Source organism: Raphanus sativus, chromosome 9, assembly GCF_000801105.2.
Source record: "Raphanus sativus cultivar WK10039 chromosome 9, ASM80110v3, whole genome shotgun sequence".
In the NCBI taxonomy this organism is placed as follows: domain Eukaryota; kingdom Viridiplantae; phylum Streptophyta; class Magnoliopsida; order Brassicales; family Brassicaceae; genus Raphanus; species Raphanus sativus.
Genome location: NC_079519.1, coordinates 17,643,456 through 17,661,140, shown reverse-complemented (window position 1 = coordinate 17,661,140; position 17,685 = coordinate 17,643,456). Strand labels below are relative to the sequence as shown.

Sequence of the window (17,685 nt, the reverse complement as noted above, 5' to 3'; positions counted from 1 at the left end):
CTTTTGTGTTGAGATTTTCAGGTTAAGATGTTTGGTCTTCTAAGGCAAAGTAGCAAGAAGAACTCCCCACGACCATCTGTCTCTCAAACTCCATTTAAATATTCTTTGAACAATTTTGATGAGTTTGTTAGTGTGCAGGAAAAGCCAAACCAAAGGTGCAAAGAAAAGGTCAAAGATGTGGCTGATCCAAAGAGGCGATCCTTTCAACCATCCACATCATGGACAACTTCCTGGCACTAGGACACCTTTAGATGATGATCTAGGTCCTATCTTTGATGAGGAGGACGAACTTGGTCCAGTCTTTGATGAGGAAGCAACAAGCATCACATCCATAGCTATGGAGAGTCATCTATGCTCTGATACCAAATGATAAACCCAAAATCGGGAAGGATGGCTTTGGCCGGATGTTGGATATGAACCGAGAAGTCGAAGGAACTTCTGGAACTGGGATGGATTGATAGGATCGTCAAGAGGTGCGGAATGACTATTGATATACCAACGATCGAAGGCTAACCACCAAAGAACGGATGTAGTGCGTTGGCTAACCACCAAATAACACACAACGATGATTGGCTGACCACCAAATCAACAAGCCGGTTCAAACCGATGAACTAGCTAAAGAACTCTCTCTCACTCAGAGAAAAGAAGAACAAAGATAAACTCCAAAATGATCTGATTTTTTATTCATCAAAAGGACTACATATTTATAGTAGATGTAGTCAAAGAAAGAAATAAATAAAGTGCTGAAAAAGATGTCTAGAAAATATAACATTTGACTAGATAATTATTAGAGAGTCAAAGTTGTAGAAATTGATGCAGTCTTGGTCAATGTTGCGGAAAATGATGAAGACTGGTCAAGATTGCGGATTCTGATGTAGACTGGTCAAGATTCGTCCAAGCGTCCAGGTTCATCCATGATGATCGGGTCCTTCGCATAAGGAGAAGGACGCACGTGGGCTGGTCGAGCTGGTTGGCCGGTGATCTTCATGAACTGATGGTGAATCCTCGGTTTGGTCGAGCTGGTTGACAAGATCGCCACTTTGGTTCGTGTCCATGAACAAAAAAGAACGGTGCTCGATTTTGGTTCTATCACTGTGGTTCCCAATTCCGCACGTGGTGACTTCCTATGCTTTCCGACGGGTTGTTGCCATCAGTCAGTTTGTTAATGGGTCTTATCGGATTGCTGTTGCATTGATGATGGTCGCCGCTGAGATTAACATTTCTTTGAGTGTGAGGACGTTTGAAGAGTTGACATCGGTGAGGGCTCTGAGACCCGGATTGTTCTCGTTGAAGATGCGTCCAAGCTATAACATCTTTAGCGGTCACCCGAACAAGACTAAGAACTGGCGGCGATCCTATTTCTTCGTCAAGTCAGATGAATATGCTTTTGCGGAGCCTCCGAATGATGATTATCGTGTTATGTGGAACCTTAGACTCGGTAGTTAGCGAATTGCTATACTTGGTTTTTGCTTCGTTAGTCGCCTAACCATTACCTTTGTGTTTTTTTTTGTTTTTTTTGCAGTCAGCCATCCGAACACGATCGCGTATCCGGAAAACTTCTTTGAAGACGCTCAGGCTCTCGCTACGACGAGTCATCGTCGCTGGCCTGATCTCAGTCAAGAGTGGACACGTCATTCCCAGGATCGTGCCTTACGAGGTGGTGTTCGCGTTTGCTTGTTTGCTTCTTACTCCTTCCTTTGCTGGTTCTGACTTGAGTTCTTCTCTTTCTTCTTTTGCAGAGACTTACTGGATATCTAACCAAGCTCCGATCATCAACCGAAAAAGGAAGAGGCGATTGTCACTCTTTACTAGGAAACAGCAGGGGTTACTCAACAAGGCTAGGGAAATGGATGGAGTCCCGGACTTAAGCGCTCTCCTGAAGGGACAACTAAAGCTTTTGGCGACTAAGGATAAGGCCCCTTCTTCCAGCGCTGGCGCTGATCCTGCTTCTGCTAGGACTTCTCTTCCGACTGATCCGGAAGTTCAGGAACGACTCCCCGAGGTAGGAGCTTCCGATCCGGGGTCCGCAGCTGGTTCCGCTGAAAACAAGAGGAGAAAGAAGAAATCGGGGAAGAAGAGGGCTCGTGATGAGTCTGCGAGCAACGAAACGGAGGTGGCTGCTGATGTGGTAAACCAGCATGACCCCGATCCGTCTGAGGGAACTGCCCCATCTGAGTCCCTTGATAAGAAGAAGAGGAGGAAGAAGAAGAAGGATGCCGAGAACTCTGTCGCGTCGCGGGACGGCATCGTTGATCCTTCTCTTGGAGTACAATCTGAGGGAATCCTGGAGGAGCCTTCTGTTCTCGCCAACTCTCCTCCCCGTGATGAAGTTCTTCTCCGAAAAGATGCTTCCGATGCTTTGGGGCAGTCGGGAGGAAGTCCTAAGAAGAAGAAGAGTAAGGATGTGGCGGGACCTCTCAGTAGCGTGCAAAGCGCACCACAGCTCGGCGGATCAGCCGGTGGGAACTTCCCGGTGAGAGGGTTGGCTCCGGATTTCAGGGATCGGATCAGCTTTTCCTATGACGAGAGGATGCCATTGATTCTGAATCCTCCGCGATGTGCTGAGTTGACTCGCCAAATTCGAGGAGATCCTGTTGGTCTGCCTCCGGTGGAAGAGCTTACGTTCAAGGAGCTGTACGCCGAAGCTGCATGTTCGAGCAAGCGGGTAATTAACGAGCTTCCATTTTTCCCTTTGATCTTTTTTAAGTATATATTTTTTATTATTCTTTCTAAGTCAAGAACATGGCTTTTTCCAGAATGAAGCAAACATGAACTTGCTTGTCGCGGCGTATGAAGGGGAGTTGAGACGCACTGTAGTTCAGTTGGCAGCGGCGGAGAAGCTTGCGAGGGTGCGGCAGCTCGCGATCGATCGCGTAAAGGGGGAGCTCAAGGAGGCCAAGGACAAAGCCATCGAGGATAAGGAGATCCTCCGAGAGCAGTTCGAGAAACTCGAGGGGAAACTGAAGTCTTCTCAATCCGCAAAGAAGAAGTTGAGTGACGAGAACGCGGCTCTGAATAAGAAGATCGCGGCTCTAGAAGAACATAATGCGTCCATCTCCGCGGAATTGTCTTCAGAGGGAAAGCGGCTTAGGGACTCCCGAATTCACGAGGTTACTCAGGAGAGGGTGAGGGTTCTGAGTGCGATGATCGCCAAGGCTAACGTCCGCTTCAACAACATCCGGGACTGCGAATCTGGTCGAGGTGAATTCGACCTAGCCCGCAACCTTTACGGGCAAGCGATGGGAACGAAGAAGTGTATTGAGATGATCTTGAATAGCGGCTCTCCGCTCACGCAGGAGCACGTCGATTTCTTCGCTGCGCAGGAGAAACAATATGAGGCGGAGGTTGCCCGACTTGCAGTAAAACCTATCCCGGAGTCTGATCTTTCGCTGGCGCCTCTAGTTCTTCCATCTCAGTATGTTGACGAAGATGCTTTAGCGTCGCTTGATCTGTTTGGATCTAACATGAGTGTGATGAACTCTGATGCTGTGGCTCTTCTTCAGCGTTCGGAGGATGAGCAGCTCGAAACCGAGCTTCCTGCTAAGACCGCTACTCCAAGTAGAGTCGTCGAAACCGAGTCCTCTGCTAAAGGTCCCCCGTTCATGATTTCTGATGGGTCTTTAAGCGAGGAGGAAGGCGGGATCGGTGATTCACCTTCTCCTCTTCTCGTTAATAACGAAGTAGAAGCAGGAGGGAAGACGATGGATGCAGAGGCCGCTGGCGAGAGCGGTGGAGGAGCGAAGGATGCGGCTGATCTTGCTGGAGGGGAGGGCGCGACTGATCCTGTTGGGGCAAAAGATCGGACTGATCTGGAGACTCATCCCGAGGGTCGCGAGCCTTGACTCTCTTTGTGTGTTGTAATATTATTTACTTAATCTCTTTTTTGGTTAGGGTCCCGTCGTTGTGACGTAGCTTGATCCTTTTCTTTTTCCATTCGGATATTGTCGCTTGTCTTTTTTCTTCAAAATTAGCTGCGGGACTGTGGCCGCCTTTCGGATATTGTTGCTTTGCCCTTTTTTATCGACTTATTCTCTCTTGCTTATGATGCTTCGTGAAGTTTTTTATAGTTGACTCTTCCTTGCGTATGATGCTTCCATCCAGAAACTAGCTTTGGTTGCTGAAAAACTCTTAAGGCAAGAAAGAGATGTTCAGCTGCAATTATGCTCGCTGAAAGCAGGAAGTCTTCTGCAGGCGAGTTTATTCGCCGAATCAGAGTCTTCCGAATCGCGTTTTGGCTCGCTGAACCCGAGTTCAATTGCCAACTCTCATTACTAATCTGGGTTCACGAGCTAGTTCGAAGTACACTTGATAGGCGCACCCTTAGGAGGTTCAACGATGCCGTTATCCAGCGCGACGGTATTATCGCCACCTTTCTTTTTATTTGCGTAAGGCAAGGGGCTTCTCTGGAGTCAATTTTGCTCGCTGAAGCAACGTGCTTCTTCGAATTGCGAATTAATTCGCTAAAGGCAGGGAGCCTTTCCAGAGGCGATTTCATTCGCCAAGGTAGGCCTGCTCAAATCGTGATTTAATTCGCTGATTTTGCCAGTGATCTCGGCTTGATTTGTATGGTTTGGTTATAGCTGCACCGGTTAAGGCTGCCTACGTACCTCAAAAAGGATCAAGCCATTCGTAGTACGTTGGAGTCGGGTAAGAGTGACGCGGGGGGTGCACTTACTCGACTCTTTTTTTTTGTTTTGTTATGTTATAGCTGCACCGGTTAAGGCTGCCTACGTACCTCTGAGGAGGATCAAGCCATTCGTAGTTCGTTTTTTTTGTTTTTTTTTTTTTTTTTTTTTTACAATCGTATAAGAGTGGTCTTGAAGGCGCACTTACACGATTGTTCTGTTACTGAATGAAGTGTGTCCAGCGCCTGCTGAGCAGCATCTGAGTTTAGGCGGAGTAACGCTTAAGGTGCATGGAATTCCATGCTCGAGGGACTGCTTCACCGGTTGACGTTTCTAGACGGTAAACCCCAGGTTTGATTACTTGCGTGATCTTGTATGGCCCCTCCCAGTTGGTGCCGAGCTTACCAGCTTTCCACTCCTTAGTGTTTTCAAATACTTTTCTGAGAACAAGATCTCCTTGTTCGAGAGGGCGCGACTTGACCTTTTGGTTATAGTAACGCTCAATTTGATGTTGATAATTCTGGATTCGGAGCAGGGCTTGATCGCGGTATTCCTCGATTGCGTCAAGGGCGTCAAGTAGCATACTTTGATTGAGATCAACGTGCTGAGGCATTCGGGACCTGCGGAGACTGGTGACGTTAACTTCTGCGGGAGCCATTGCTTCAACGCAGTAAGCCATAGAGAATGGGGTACATTTGGTCGCGGAACGCGGCGTGGTGCGGTGAGACCAAAGGATGCCGTCCAACTCGTCAGCCCAGCAACCCTTTTTCAAGTCGAGTCGTTTCTTTAGTCCGTCGATAATCGTTCGGTTAGACGACTCAGCTTGGCCGTTACTTTGCGGGTATCGCGGCGTTGCGGTGTTCAGACGGATTCGCCATTTGTCGCAGAAATCGCGGAACTGATGAGAGATAAATTGCGATATGTTGTCTGTCACTATCTCGTAGGGGAGACCATGACGGCAGATGATGTTGCGCCATACGAACTTCTGAACTTCCTTGTCTGTAACGCTCGCGAAGGCTTCTGCTTCGATCCATTTGGTGAAATAATCAGTAAGGACAAGGACGAAACGCTTTTTTCGTGAATTTGGCATTGGCCCGATAATATCCATTGCCCAACGCATGAAAGGGTACGGTGCCGTGAGAGTACGCAACTGCTCGGTGGGGCAGTGGATAGTAGGTGCATGTCGTTGGCATTTATCGCAGCGTTTGGCATATGATTCGCAGTCAGCGTTGAGAGTAGGCCAGTAAAAGCCTTGGCTTCGAACTTTGAGTGCTAGGGCTCGTCCGCCAGAATGATTACCCGCCGCGCCTTCATGGTTTTCTGCCATGACAAGTCGCGTTTCGTCGCCGGAAATGCATTTCAGGGATGACCTTGTTGGCATTCCAACGGTGCAGTTCGCCATCGATAACAACGTAATGGGCGCTGCGTGCCTTCAGTCATCTCGCCAGCCACCTATCCTCAGGGAGACTGCCATGCGCTAAATAGTTGATCAGATCGGTGCGCCAGTCAGGAGTTTCGTCGGACGAGGGATCGATGTCCATATCGTCTCGACAGCCACTGCAGCGACGGAGGCGGTGCTGACGTCGGTTTTAGCGATGCTGGGGCTTTCGATCCGGTGAATGGGAATTGTCCGCTTGATCTGATTGTGTAGCTTACTTCCAAGGGCCGCCAGATCGTCAGCGCAAACGTTCTCTCCTCTCGGAACTTTGGTGAGTTCGAAAAATTCGAAGTCTTTAGCGAGGTCCTGAACGAGCTTGAGGTATGCGTCCATACGCGCATTGTGAGCATCGTACTCGCCATTATATTGACTGGCGACGAGCTGGGAATCGCAGTAGGCGCTGAGACGTTTGGCTTTGACTGTTTTGGCGAGACGCAGACCAGCGAGGAGGGACTCGTATTCAGCCTCGTTGTTGGAGGCATGGAAGCCGAAGCTAAAAGATTGTCTTATTAGCTCGCCTGTTGGAGATTGAAGTTGAACGCCGGATCCTTTGTTGGTGGAGGAGCCGTCAACGTGCAGAATCCAGTTGCGAGACGAGACGGCAAGATCCTGTTCGAGTTCAGGTGTGAGCTCGATCAGAAAATCAGCGAGGACTTGGGACTTCGCTGCTGTCCGGTTCTTGTATACGATATCGTGCTCGCTAAGCTCCATCGCCCACTTCGTTAGTCGGCGAGAGTGGTTGGCGTTCTGCATGATTGTTCGTAGGGGCTGATTGGAGAGAACTTCTACCGTGTGAGACTGGAAGTATGGACGAAGTTTTCTCGCCGAGTGTACCACTGCGAGCGCCATTTTTTCTAGGGTGGGATAGCGGGTTTCGGCTTCGGTCATGCGTTTGCTTGTGTAGAAGATGGGTTTTTGCTCTCCCCGATCTTCACGGATGAGCACGCTGCTGACGGCGATAGGCGTAATGGCGATGTAGAGGGTGAGAATGTCACCTGCTTCCGGTTTTGAGAGGACTGGAGGGGTAGTCAGATATTGCTTGAGTTGGCCAAAGGCTTCCTCGCATTTGTCGTCCCAAATGAATCTTTTGTTTCCTCGCAGCAACTCGAAAAAAGGGAGACATTTGTCGGTAGACCGCGAAATGAACCTGTTGAGCGCTGCTATTCTGCTGGTGAGGCGTTGCACTTCGCGGCTGTTCTTTGGACTTGGGAGATCGAGGATCGCCGATATTTGCTTGGGATTAGCTTCGATACCTCTCTGAGTGACGATGTACCCGAGAAATTCGCCGGACGTGACGCCAAACGTGCATTTGGTCGGGTTAAGTTTCATACCGTACTCATTGAGTGTTGTGAAGCAGTCCTGGAGGTGCGTTAGATGATCTTCGGCGCGGAGCGACTTTACCAGCATGTCGTCGATGTAGACTTCCATCGTGGAACCCAGTTTATCGGCGAACATGCGGTTGACGAGGTGCTGGTAGGTTGCTCCGGCGTTCTTGAGACCGAATGGCATTACCTTGTAACAGTAAGTTCCCCTATCAGTGATGAACGCTGTTTTCTCCCGGTCGTCAGGGTGCATCATGATCTGATTGTACCCAGAGAACGCGTCCATGAATGTCAGGAGGGCGTTCCCAGCGGTCGATTCGACAAGACGATCGATGTGCGGGAGGGGAAAGCTATCCTTTGGGCAAGCTTTATTCAGGTCCGTGAAGTCGACGCAGACTCGCCACTTCCCGTTCTTCTTCTTGACAACGACGGGGTTAGCGAGCCAATCCGGGTACTTGACCTCCATAATGGAATCAGCGGCGAGCAAGCGGTCCACTTCGTCGTTTACTGCTTTCGACCGTTCTGGACCCAGTTTTCGGCGCTTCTGGCGAATAGGCTTGAAAGTGGGATCGACGTTCAGCTCGTGGGAGGTGATCGCGGGGTCGATCCCCTTCATGTCGGAGGTAGACCAAGCGAAAGTGGAGACGTTTCGGCAGAGGAACTCGGCGAGCTGCTGCTGCATGTCGTTTGGCAGGAATGCTCCGACGCGGATCACCTTGCTAGGATCCGTATCATCGATAGGTATGTCAAGGACTTCTTCTTGTTTGGGGAAAACCTTCTGCAGAGGGTTGGAGACGGTGTTGACATGCGATGTCTGCCGCTGAAGTTTGATGGTCGCGATCAACAGGTCTCTAGCAGCTTGCTGGTCACCCCGTAGCGTTCGGATCTTGCCGTCTGTTCCCGGAAACTTAACGCATTGGTGGTAGGTCGACGGGATTGCCTGCATCGAATGTAGCCAAGGGGTGCCCAGGATCGCGTTGTAAGGAGCTTTGGAGTCGACGATCGAGAACTTAACAGTCCGTGTCGTGCCACATGCGTATACTGGAAGACGGATGGTTCCGACCATGACTTCGGACGAGCCATTGAAACCTGTAAGAGAGCGGGATGACGGTTTCATACTTCCCATGTCAATGCCCATCTTGTCGAGTGTGTCGCGGAAGATTAGATCAACATAGCTGCCAGTGTCGATCAGGATTTTGGTGACTTGGCAATCGCCGATTCCGAGTTCGACGAGGAGAGGGTCGTTGTGTGGCATATGGATGCCAAGGGCATCGTCGGGCGAGAAGGTGATTTGATGATCGTTCTCGGGTTTTGTCGGCCACTTGCGCGAGGATGTTGCCTGACGACGGTAGTCTTTAATGGACCTGACAGAATCGCCGCAGGGCGGAGAGCCACCCATAATAACGTTGATGACGGTGTCTTTGTCTTGACTGGAGTGCTGAGTTCTAGAGGCTTCAAGCTTTTGTCGAAGGTCAGAGTACAGGGGACGCTCGAGCTGACTTCGTAAATCCGGTTTCCTGGAATTGAGCTTTTCTCGCAGATCTACGGGGCGGGGTTTCATGGGACTCGGGTTATTTAATCGGCGAGTCTTGGAGGAGTTGATCTTCTCGCGAAGGTCGGGGACCTGACTGACTACATCTGCTGCTGGTTTCTCCTTTCGCTTGAGGAGGTTCCGTAGATCGCTAGGTGACGGGCGGCTTAGCTGAGCGTGCAGGTCTTGAGGAGAAAGTTGTTCAGGTTCGTCGACTGAAGGTTCCAGCTGCGTCAGGACAACGTTGATGCGTCTTCTCGCTCTCGGGAGTTCGCGATCGTCAGCGTCCTTAATGGATCTTGCGAAAACAGTCTCGACCCGTCGCCGATTTCTCGGTGATTCCTCGTCGCTCGACGAGTTCCCTTTTTCCGGTGACGCTGGGGTTGCTTCTTCGGGTGTCGCTCGCCTCTCTTGTTGAGGGGCTTTGCCTTGCGACTTGTTGGTTTTCCTATCTGATATCTTGCATATTTGTATTGTTTTAGCTATTCATTCATATGCATTTTCATCATATAGAATATGATTAGACATATTTAGGTTGCATTTTGCATGCATAAGTCTTTATTAGGTACTGGAGTGCCAAGTGAGGTTATTGGAGACATTTGGATGCACTTGGAGCTCAAAAGATGTGAAAAGGATTATGATTGGACGAGAGGAGCCTGGAGCGACCTGCAGAGGTCGCTGTGAGACCTCGCTCCAGCCGGAGCGACCTTGACGACCAAAGCTGGAGCGACCACTCCAAGTCGCTCGGCTTTACACGGCTCGAAGACGAAGAAAATGCCTCCGGAGCGACCCCTCGCAGCGACCACCCGAGGTCGCTCCCGAGCCCAGAGCGACCTCTCGGAGCGACTGGCCGAGGTCGCTCCGCGTTATCAGTGCACGATTTTTATTATTTTCAAGGACCTTTTTGCAATTTATTGTGCACGTTTTTGCACTGAAAAACCTAATGTTTAAGTATTCTTTGTGGCCACCATTGGCAGATTATCTTTGATCTATTGAAGAACAAAAACTCTCTCAAGAAAAAGATTTCTTTTTGGCTTGATTTGTGATTGTTCTTGTGATTTCTCTTCTATTTCTCTATATGATTCATCTGAAATCCATCATGGGTTTAAGAGGAATCATGGGGATTAGTGAGTAATCACCTTTTGAATTCATGGGTTAGGGTGATTAAGGGTGATTAGGCTAGTTCTAGGATGTTTTAGGTGTAGATCATACTTGTTCCTTGCATAGTAGAGTGATCTTAATGCATCATTTGAGTAGGCCACTCAAAGGGTGATCTCTAGGCATTTCTCACCCGACAGGTGTTTGATGAAATGCCTGAGTCAACTCTCCTAGGCTTTTAGTGAACTTTGCCAAAGAGATTTGTTGTTAAAGATGCTAAGATAGCTAATAGACTTGTTAGTAATGATTGCTTGCATGTTATTCAACCAAAGACATTTGATGTTTGAGACATGTTAGCAAATGAGCATTCATCTAGACATAGAGCTTGCTTAGAATTGTGTCTAGGCTTAAGGGTAATAGTTTGATTGATTCATTTGTCATCCTTAGTTCGAAACTTGATCACCCAAGGTCTGAAATCCCTATACCCATGAGTTCTCATTTCCAATAGCTTAAAAGTATCATTTTTATTGCTTGCATTCTAGTTTTAGTTTAAGAACCATCAAATTCACTGATTGCACTTAGATTAGGCAAATACTTGCATTCTCACTGCTTTGAGTCCCTCAGAACTGGTTCGACAACTTACTACCACTATACTATCATTTGACTTAGGAGCTCAAAACTCCTAACATCAAATTGGCGCCGTTGCCAAATTCTGAGTTTGATTTGAACATTGAGATTTAGTCATTTGCTTGAGACTAAGTCATTTTTATTTTTGTAAGTTACTGATTCTCTTCTTCACCTCTTTGTGATTTTCAGGTGTATGAACTTGAGGAGCAAAGGTACATCAAACCTTGTTCCAAGAGCCGCAGACATCAGAGCTTTAGAGAGAGAGTGTGCTAGAAAAAGAAGAGAAGAAGAGCAACAAGCTCAACTGCAGACACTGGAAGCTGCAATGGAAGAACAACAAAATCCTCAGAACCCCAATCGAGTCAACAATCTTCCACCCCAAGGGCACAACAGCGAGCAGCTCGCCCCATTGGCACTTATGACCGCCCCAACATCCATGGTCCTAGACTGGGAATCCGAGCCCCGGCTGTGGCTGCTAACAACTTTGAGATCAAATCAGGGCTGCTCAACTGCATAGAGAACAACAAGTATCATGGTCTGGCTGTGGAGGACCCATTTGATCACTTGGATAAGTTTGACAGCTACTGTGGTATGTCAAAGACTAATGGTGTGTCAGAGGATGTCTTAAAGCTCAAGTTATTCCCTTTCTCTTTGGGGGATAAGGCACGTCAATGGGAGAAGTCTCTACCAAGTGACTCCATCACCACTTGGGAAGACTGCAAAAGGGCATTCTTGGAGAAGTTCTTCTCTACCTCAAGAACTGCTAAGTTGAGGAATGAGATCTCCAGCTTCCAACAGAAGAACTTGGAAGGATTCAGTGAAGCTTGGGAGAGATTCAATGGTTACCAAGCTCAGTGCCCACACCATGGATTCTCTAAGGAGAGCTTGCTGAGCACATTCTACAGAGGTGCTCTTCCTAAGTACAGAGCCAGACTGGATACAGCTAGCAATGGGTTCTTTTTGGGGAGAACTGAGGAAGAGGCAGAGGCTCTGGTTGACAACATGGTTAAGAGTGATGCAGTCTACAGTGGAGACCATGACAGGAGCAGCAGAGGTGATGACAATCAAACAAGGAATGAGATAAAGGCTCTTCAGGAGAAGATTGACAAACTCATTGCTGATAAGGCCACACAAGCGCAGGTGAACTTTGTTGGCAACCCAAGCCAGGAGATACCTCCTACTGTCAATGAGGTTGAGGGTTTGGAAGGGCAAGAAGAATTGTGCTTCATCAACAGTAATGGTAGCTGGTACAAGAAGGAACCCAACTTTCAGTACAACAACTACCAACAGAAGCCCTATTCAAACAACCAGCAGAGTGGTTATCAGCCTCGAAACAACAAGCAGAGCAACTATCAGCCTCAGCAAAACTCCTCTCCTAGCTCCTCTACCCCTCAACAGAGCAGCACTGATGCCTTACTGAAACAGATCTTGGAGTCTCAGACTAGAAGTGAGAAGCATGTGGGCTATGAGCTGAAGAACCTTCACTCCAAGATTGATGGGAGCTACAATGAGCTCAACAACAAATTCTCCCACCTTGCTTCTTCTGTCAAGAATTTGGAGAATCAGTTTGCTTCCATGAGCTCCCACCAGAACCGCCAGCAAGGATCTCTACCTGGAAAGTCAGATCAAAACCCCAAGGAAGCAAAAGCTGTCACACTTAGGAGTGGTAAGCAGTTGACTCCTGTAACCCTCACCAAGGATGCTGAGAAACAAGGTGAGGAGGTGGCCATCAACCTAGATGATGAAGTGGTCATTGTTGATGAGAAGACAGATGCTGAGATCTTGGAGAAGATTGTAAAAGCCAAGGGTAAAGGAAAGGTTGGAGAAGAGAAGAAAACAACAAAAGATGGTGAATCTGCTGCTCCAGCAAGTGTGAGCTCTCCTGTCCCCCCTCCCTATGAACCAAAGCTTCCATTCCCTGGTAGATTTAAGAAGCAGCTGCTACAGAAGTACAAGGCTTTGTTTGAGAAGCAGATGAGTGAAGCTCAGGTTACAATGCCCATCATTGATGCTTTCATGCTGATTCCTCAATACAGCAAACTCCTGAAAGATGTTGTAGCTGCTAAGAAGAAGGAGATGGAGGGCATGATGGTTCTGAGTCATGAGTGCAATGCCATCATTCAGAGGCTAGATACTCCAGAGAAGCTAGAAGATCCAGGATGCTTCACACTCCCTTGTGCTCTTGGACCTATGGTATTTGAGAAATGTCTCTGCGATTTGGGAGCTAGTGTCAGCTTGATGCCTTTGTCTGTGGCAAAGAAGCTTGGCTTCACTCAATGCAAGAAGTGTAGACTCTCTCTGGTGTTGGCTGATCGTTCAGTGAAGTACCCTGTGGGCATCCTAGAGAACCTCCCTGTGAAGATTGGAAGGTATGAGATACCTACAGATTTTGTGGTGCTTGAAATGGGTGAGGAGGCTCAAGACCCATTGATTCTTGGAAGACCATTCTTAGCTACAGCAGGAGCTATTGTGAATGTGAAGGAAGGGAAGATTGACCTCCATTTGGGCAAGGAGAACATCCTCCACTTTGACATCAAGGAGAAGATGAGGAACCCCACTGTATTTGGACAAGCCTTCACCATTGAAGAGATGAATCCTTCTCCTGCTGATTATCACTTTGATGAGCTACCACCTGAGGAAGATGGGGTGTCAACTCCACTTTCTGCACCTAGTCCAGCCTGATCCAAAGGAGGCAAAGTCAAGCTAGAGACTTAAAACAAGCTCACTTGGGAGGAAGTCCCATGAGTATCCTTGTATATATTGCATTAGTATTTGCATTATCATTTTATTGCATAAAACAATGGGAAAGTGAAGTTGTGTGCAGGTGTGGAGCAGAAAATCGGACTTTAGGGCGAGGTCATGCAGCGAGGGAGAGAAGTCGCTCCAGCTGGGAGCGACTTGCCCACAGCGACCCCCAGAGGTCGCTCGTGTCCTCTGGAGCGAAACTGACCGTGGAGCGAGGTCTCCGCAGCGACGTCACGAGGTCGCTCCAGCTGGGAGCGACCTGCCGCAGCGACCCTTCCACCTCGCTCCCGTCTCAGGTAACTGGAAACCTCTTTTCTCCCAGTTTTTCTTTGCATTTTAGATTTCCATTGGGTACCTCACTCACACAGAGACTGTGTGATTTAAGTGTGGGGGAGGTACCAAGTATTTGATCATGTTTGTTTTCATGATTTTGAGTCTCATGCATTGCATATTACATTCTTATTTGCATAGAAAAATCCAAAAAAAAAAAAAAATTTGAAAAAACACAAAAAGAATCATTTAGTTGCATCATTTGCATTTTTAGGATTGAGTCTAGAAGCATATAGGTTGCATTCATGCATTAGGGGGATTTCAACCTTGTAAAGAGCTCATGCTAAGTACTGAATTTGTTGACCTTTGTTATCATGACAAGTAGCTTGAGCACCCTTTAGAAAGCTTGTAAACTTCGCGCCTTGAATGCTCCTCTTGAAACTCAGTTGACTGTTGATACTCTCTCTTTGAAGCAAGCTCCTGTTTTAATGTCTCTTGCTTATGGTCCCTTGTGTAATAAGTCATGGATATACACACTTGAGTTGTCCCATCTGTTTTACCAATCTTTTTGACAAACTCAAGTGGTACTCCACTCCCAAAACCCATACCTCATTTTTAAACCATCATTATTTGTTGAGTGAGGCCTCTTTGGAAAGCTTTACATGTGCATAATGTTGAGAGTATTGGGAACGACAATGCTTAGTCTCCATTCTTGCTAGATTAGTCACTCTATTGTCTAGCTATAGGAAGGGGGTGAGTGTTGTGATTGTGATTTGGGAATATGAAAGGTTTGACTCTTTGTGCTTAAATGATTAGTCTTTATGGGATAAGTTGAGAAGTATCTAGCTCTTATTGTGTAAAATCTTGGCCCCCAAATAAAAAAAAATAATTAAAAAAAAAAAAGAAAAGAAAAAAAAGAATAAAAAGGGGGCTAGCAAAATTGTTAGGAGCTGAGATTTATTTTAAAATTGTGAAAAATCCCTTATTGATTTCAAAAAGAAAGAGTCTAATGTGAAAAATATTCTTGGAATCTTTTGGTGAGAGATGTGAGTTGGGTTTGACATTGAGGAATAATTGAATATCTTGTGTGTTTGGGAAAGGGTAGAACAATGGAGATTGAGCATTGTATGCATGAGTTGATCCCTTTCTTAGATATATTATGTGTATTGTCAAAGCTACTTTGTTTTGAGAGTAAACCACCTTAAAAGATCATTTTGAACCTATGATTTCACTTGCATTAAAGCCTTTGTCTTACCAAACCAAATGACTTGGACCAGTTGACCATTTGTGAGATGTCTATTGAGTTTGCTTCCTGAATGTTAGAGAGATGGTGGATTTGTGGTTTGTGGATGCATGATTAATGAGTGTAGAGATCAAAGGAGCTGGGATAGGCTTAGAGAAGTTAGAGATGGACGAAATCTTTGCTCTTGCTATTTGGTATGATTATGCAAGGTTGTTAGGTTGAGAACTAAGAAGAGTTTCTTTTGGTTATGAGTCCCCACCTTCAAACCTTTTCTCCTTGGTTCTTGAAAGTTTACTTGTGGACAAGTAAAGGACTAGTGTGGGGGAGTTGATATCTTGCATATTTGTATTGTTTTAGCTATTCATTCATATGCATTTTCATCATATAGAATATGATTAGACATATTTAGGTTGCATTTTGCATGCATAAGTCTTTATTAGGTACTGGAGTGCCAAGTGAGGTTATTGGAGACATTTGGATGCACTTGGAGCTCAAAAGATGTGAAAAGGATGATGATTGGACGAGAGGAGCCTGGAGCGACCTGCAGAGGTCGCTGTGAGACCTCGCTCCAGCCGGAGCGACCTTGACGACCAAAGCTGGAGCGACCACTCCAAGTCGCTCGGCTTTACACGGCTCGAAGACAGAAGAAAATGCCTCCGGAACGACCCCTCGCAGCGACCACCCGAGGTCGCTCCCGAGCCCAGAGCGACCTCTCGGAGCGACTGGCCGAGGTCGCTCCGCGTTATCAGTGCACGATTTTTATTATTTTCAAGGACCTTTTTGCAATTTATTGTGCACGTTTTTGCACTGAAAAACCTAATGTTTAAGTATTCTTTGTGGCCACCATTGGCAGATTATCTTTGATCTATTGAAGAACAAAAACTCTCTCAAGAAAAAAATTTCTTTTTGGCTTGATTTGTGATTGTTCTTGTGATTTCTCTTCTATTTCTCTATATGATTCATCTGAAATCCATCATGGGTTTAAGAGGAATCATGGGATTAGTGAGTAATCACCTTTTGAATTCATGGGTTAGGGTGATTAAGGGTGATTAGGCTAGTTCTAGGATGTTTTAGGTGTAGATCATACTTGTTCCTTGCATAGTAGAGTGATCTTAATGCATCATTTGAGTAGGCCACTCAAAGGGTGATCTCTAGGCATTTCTCACCCGACAGGTGTTTGATGAAATGCCTGAGTCAACTCTCCTAGGCTTTTAGTGTACTTTGCCAAAGAGATTTGTTGTTAAAGATGCTAAGATAGCTAATAGACTTGTTAGTAATGATTGCTTGCATGTTATTCAACCAAAGACATTTGATGTTTGAGACATGTTAGCAAATGAGCATTCATCTAGACATAGAGCTTGCTTAGAATTGTGTCTAGGCTTAAGGGTAATAGTTTGATTGATTCATTTGTCATCCTTAGTTCGAAACTTGATCACCCAAGGTCTGAAATCCCTATACCCATGAGTTCTCATTTCCAATAGCTTAAAAGTATCATTTTTATTGCTTGCATTCTAGTTTTAGTTTAAGAACCATCAAATTCACTGATTGCACTTAGATTAGGCAAATACTTGCATTCTCACTGCTTTGAGTCCCTCAGAACTGGTTCGACAACTTACTACCACTATACTATCATTTGACTTAGGAGCTCAAAACTCCTAACATCACTATCCTTGTTTTTGCTCCAGCTCGCGGGTCCCCGGGCTCTGGGTTTTGGAGGTTCGATTTCGAGTTTCCCGCTCGCGACAGAAGAGAGGAACTGCTCGAAGAGCGTCTTACATTCTCTGGTGTCATGCGACTTAGCATTGTGGTAGTCGCACCATTTCTCGGCTCCCGGGGGCCGAGAACTTACTGCTGCAGAGGAATCCGGCGGTTTGCTGTCGGTTTCACGGTTGTAAACGTTCCAGCCTTTCTCGCGTACGACAGTTGTCGACGCTGGGGAGCTCTCTTCGTCGACAGCATAGACGAAATTCTTCTTTTGGGCTGCTCTGTCGCCCGACGAGTGTTGTCGCGGCTCATGTCGACTATCCGCATTCTGGACGCTGGTTTTGTCGACCGCTGCAGCTTTAGACGCGTTTAGCTTAGCGATGAGGGCCTTTGTATCCTCTTCCATGCGGATAAAATTATGGGAGCGTCCGATGGCGTCGGAAAGAGACGTTGTAGGGTTCCTGTAGAGGTCGTCACGGAAAACTGAGTGGACATACAAGGTGTTCTTAAGCGCGGCGACCGCGACGCTGTCAGGTAAGACGACCTTTGAGACTATGGCCTTGAACTTTTCCATGAAGCTGCACAAGCTTTGATCTTTTCCTTGAGCAAGGTTGAAAAGATCAGATACTGTCGCGTCTTCCAGAGTGAACATAATATAGTTCTTGAGGAAGGCGGAGGATAGGTCGTGGAAGTCTTTAATAGAGTTCTCAGCGAGGCCTGTGAACCACGTAAGAGCCGGTTCTTTCAAACTTTCGACGAAGAGTTGACAGTAGCCGGCGTCGCGTTCTTCGTCGGAGAGGTTTGCACGGCGTACTGCGATGTTGAAAGACGTGATGTGGGTCGTCGGGTCAATAAGGCCTTCGTACGTCGGCAGTCGGAGCTTCTCGATGTGTCGGAGTCTGGCGCTGGTTATCGCGGGAGAGAAGGGTGTTCTGAGGGTGTTCGCCAGAACGCGCTCTATCTGTGGTGCAGAGGTCGTAACACAGTGGATCTTGGAGTTGATGTCCAGAAGCGACTGTTTGAGTGCTGCGACTTCGCGAACCATTTGCAGATCTGGGTTTGCAGGAGTGAACGGAGCAGCA

General features: G+C 47.1%; 3 protein-coding genes and 1 non-coding gene across 5 annotated transcripts in view; 2 read left to right on the top strand and 2 right to left on the bottom strand.

Annotated features, from left to right (window-relative positions):
• LOC130500338 (uncharacterized) overlaps positions 1 to 15,748 on the top strand; it is a 28,411-nt gene extending 12,663 nt beyond the window's left edge. Inside the window, exon 3 of the mRNA XM_056995280.1 lies at positions 10,831 to 15,748. Coding sequence (XP_056851260.1) covers positions 11,233 to 13,323 — 2,091 coding nt within the window. The 5' untranslated portion in view covers positions 10,831 to 11,232 and the 3' untranslated portion in view covers positions 13,324 to 15,748. The remainder of the gene's footprint in view (positions 1 to 10,830) is intronic.
• On the top strand, positions 780 to 5,968 carry LOC108824824 (uncharacterized). 2 transcript variants are annotated; one of them, XM_056995282.1, is made up of 3 exons: positions 780 to 1,657; positions 1,740 to 2,665; positions 2,757 to 5,968. In XM_056995282.1, exons 2-3 carry the CDS (start codon positions 1,847 to 1,849, stop codon positions 3,840 to 3,842), a joined length of 1,905 nt encoding a protein of 634 aa, XP_056851262.1. In that variant the 5' UTR covers positions 780 to 1,657; positions 1,740 to 1,846; the 3' UTR covers positions 3,843 to 5,968. The 2 variants fall into 2 exon arrangements, with proteins under 2 accessions (XP_056851262.1, XP_056851263.1); XM_056995283.1 differs by having other exon boundaries at positions 780 to 2,665.
• LOC108839145 (uncharacterized) lies at positions 6,115 to 11,051 on the bottom strand. The gene is made up of 2 exons (XM_056994849.1): positions 11,019 to 11,051; positions 6,115 to 9,375 (listed from the first exon to the last, which is right to left on the bottom strand). The coding sequence occupies exons 1-2, from the start codon at positions 11,049 to 11,051 to the stop codon at positions 6,115 to 6,117; spliced, it is 3,294 nt and encodes a 1,097-aa protein (XP_056850829.1).
• LOC130500461 (small nucleolar RNA R71) lies at positions 11,407 to 11,513 on the bottom strand. The gene has a single exon (XR_008939086.1). It is a non-coding gene; the product is annotated as a small nucleolar RNA R71 (small nucleolar RNA).
• Positions 15,749 to 17,685: the final 1,937 nt, after the last annotated feature.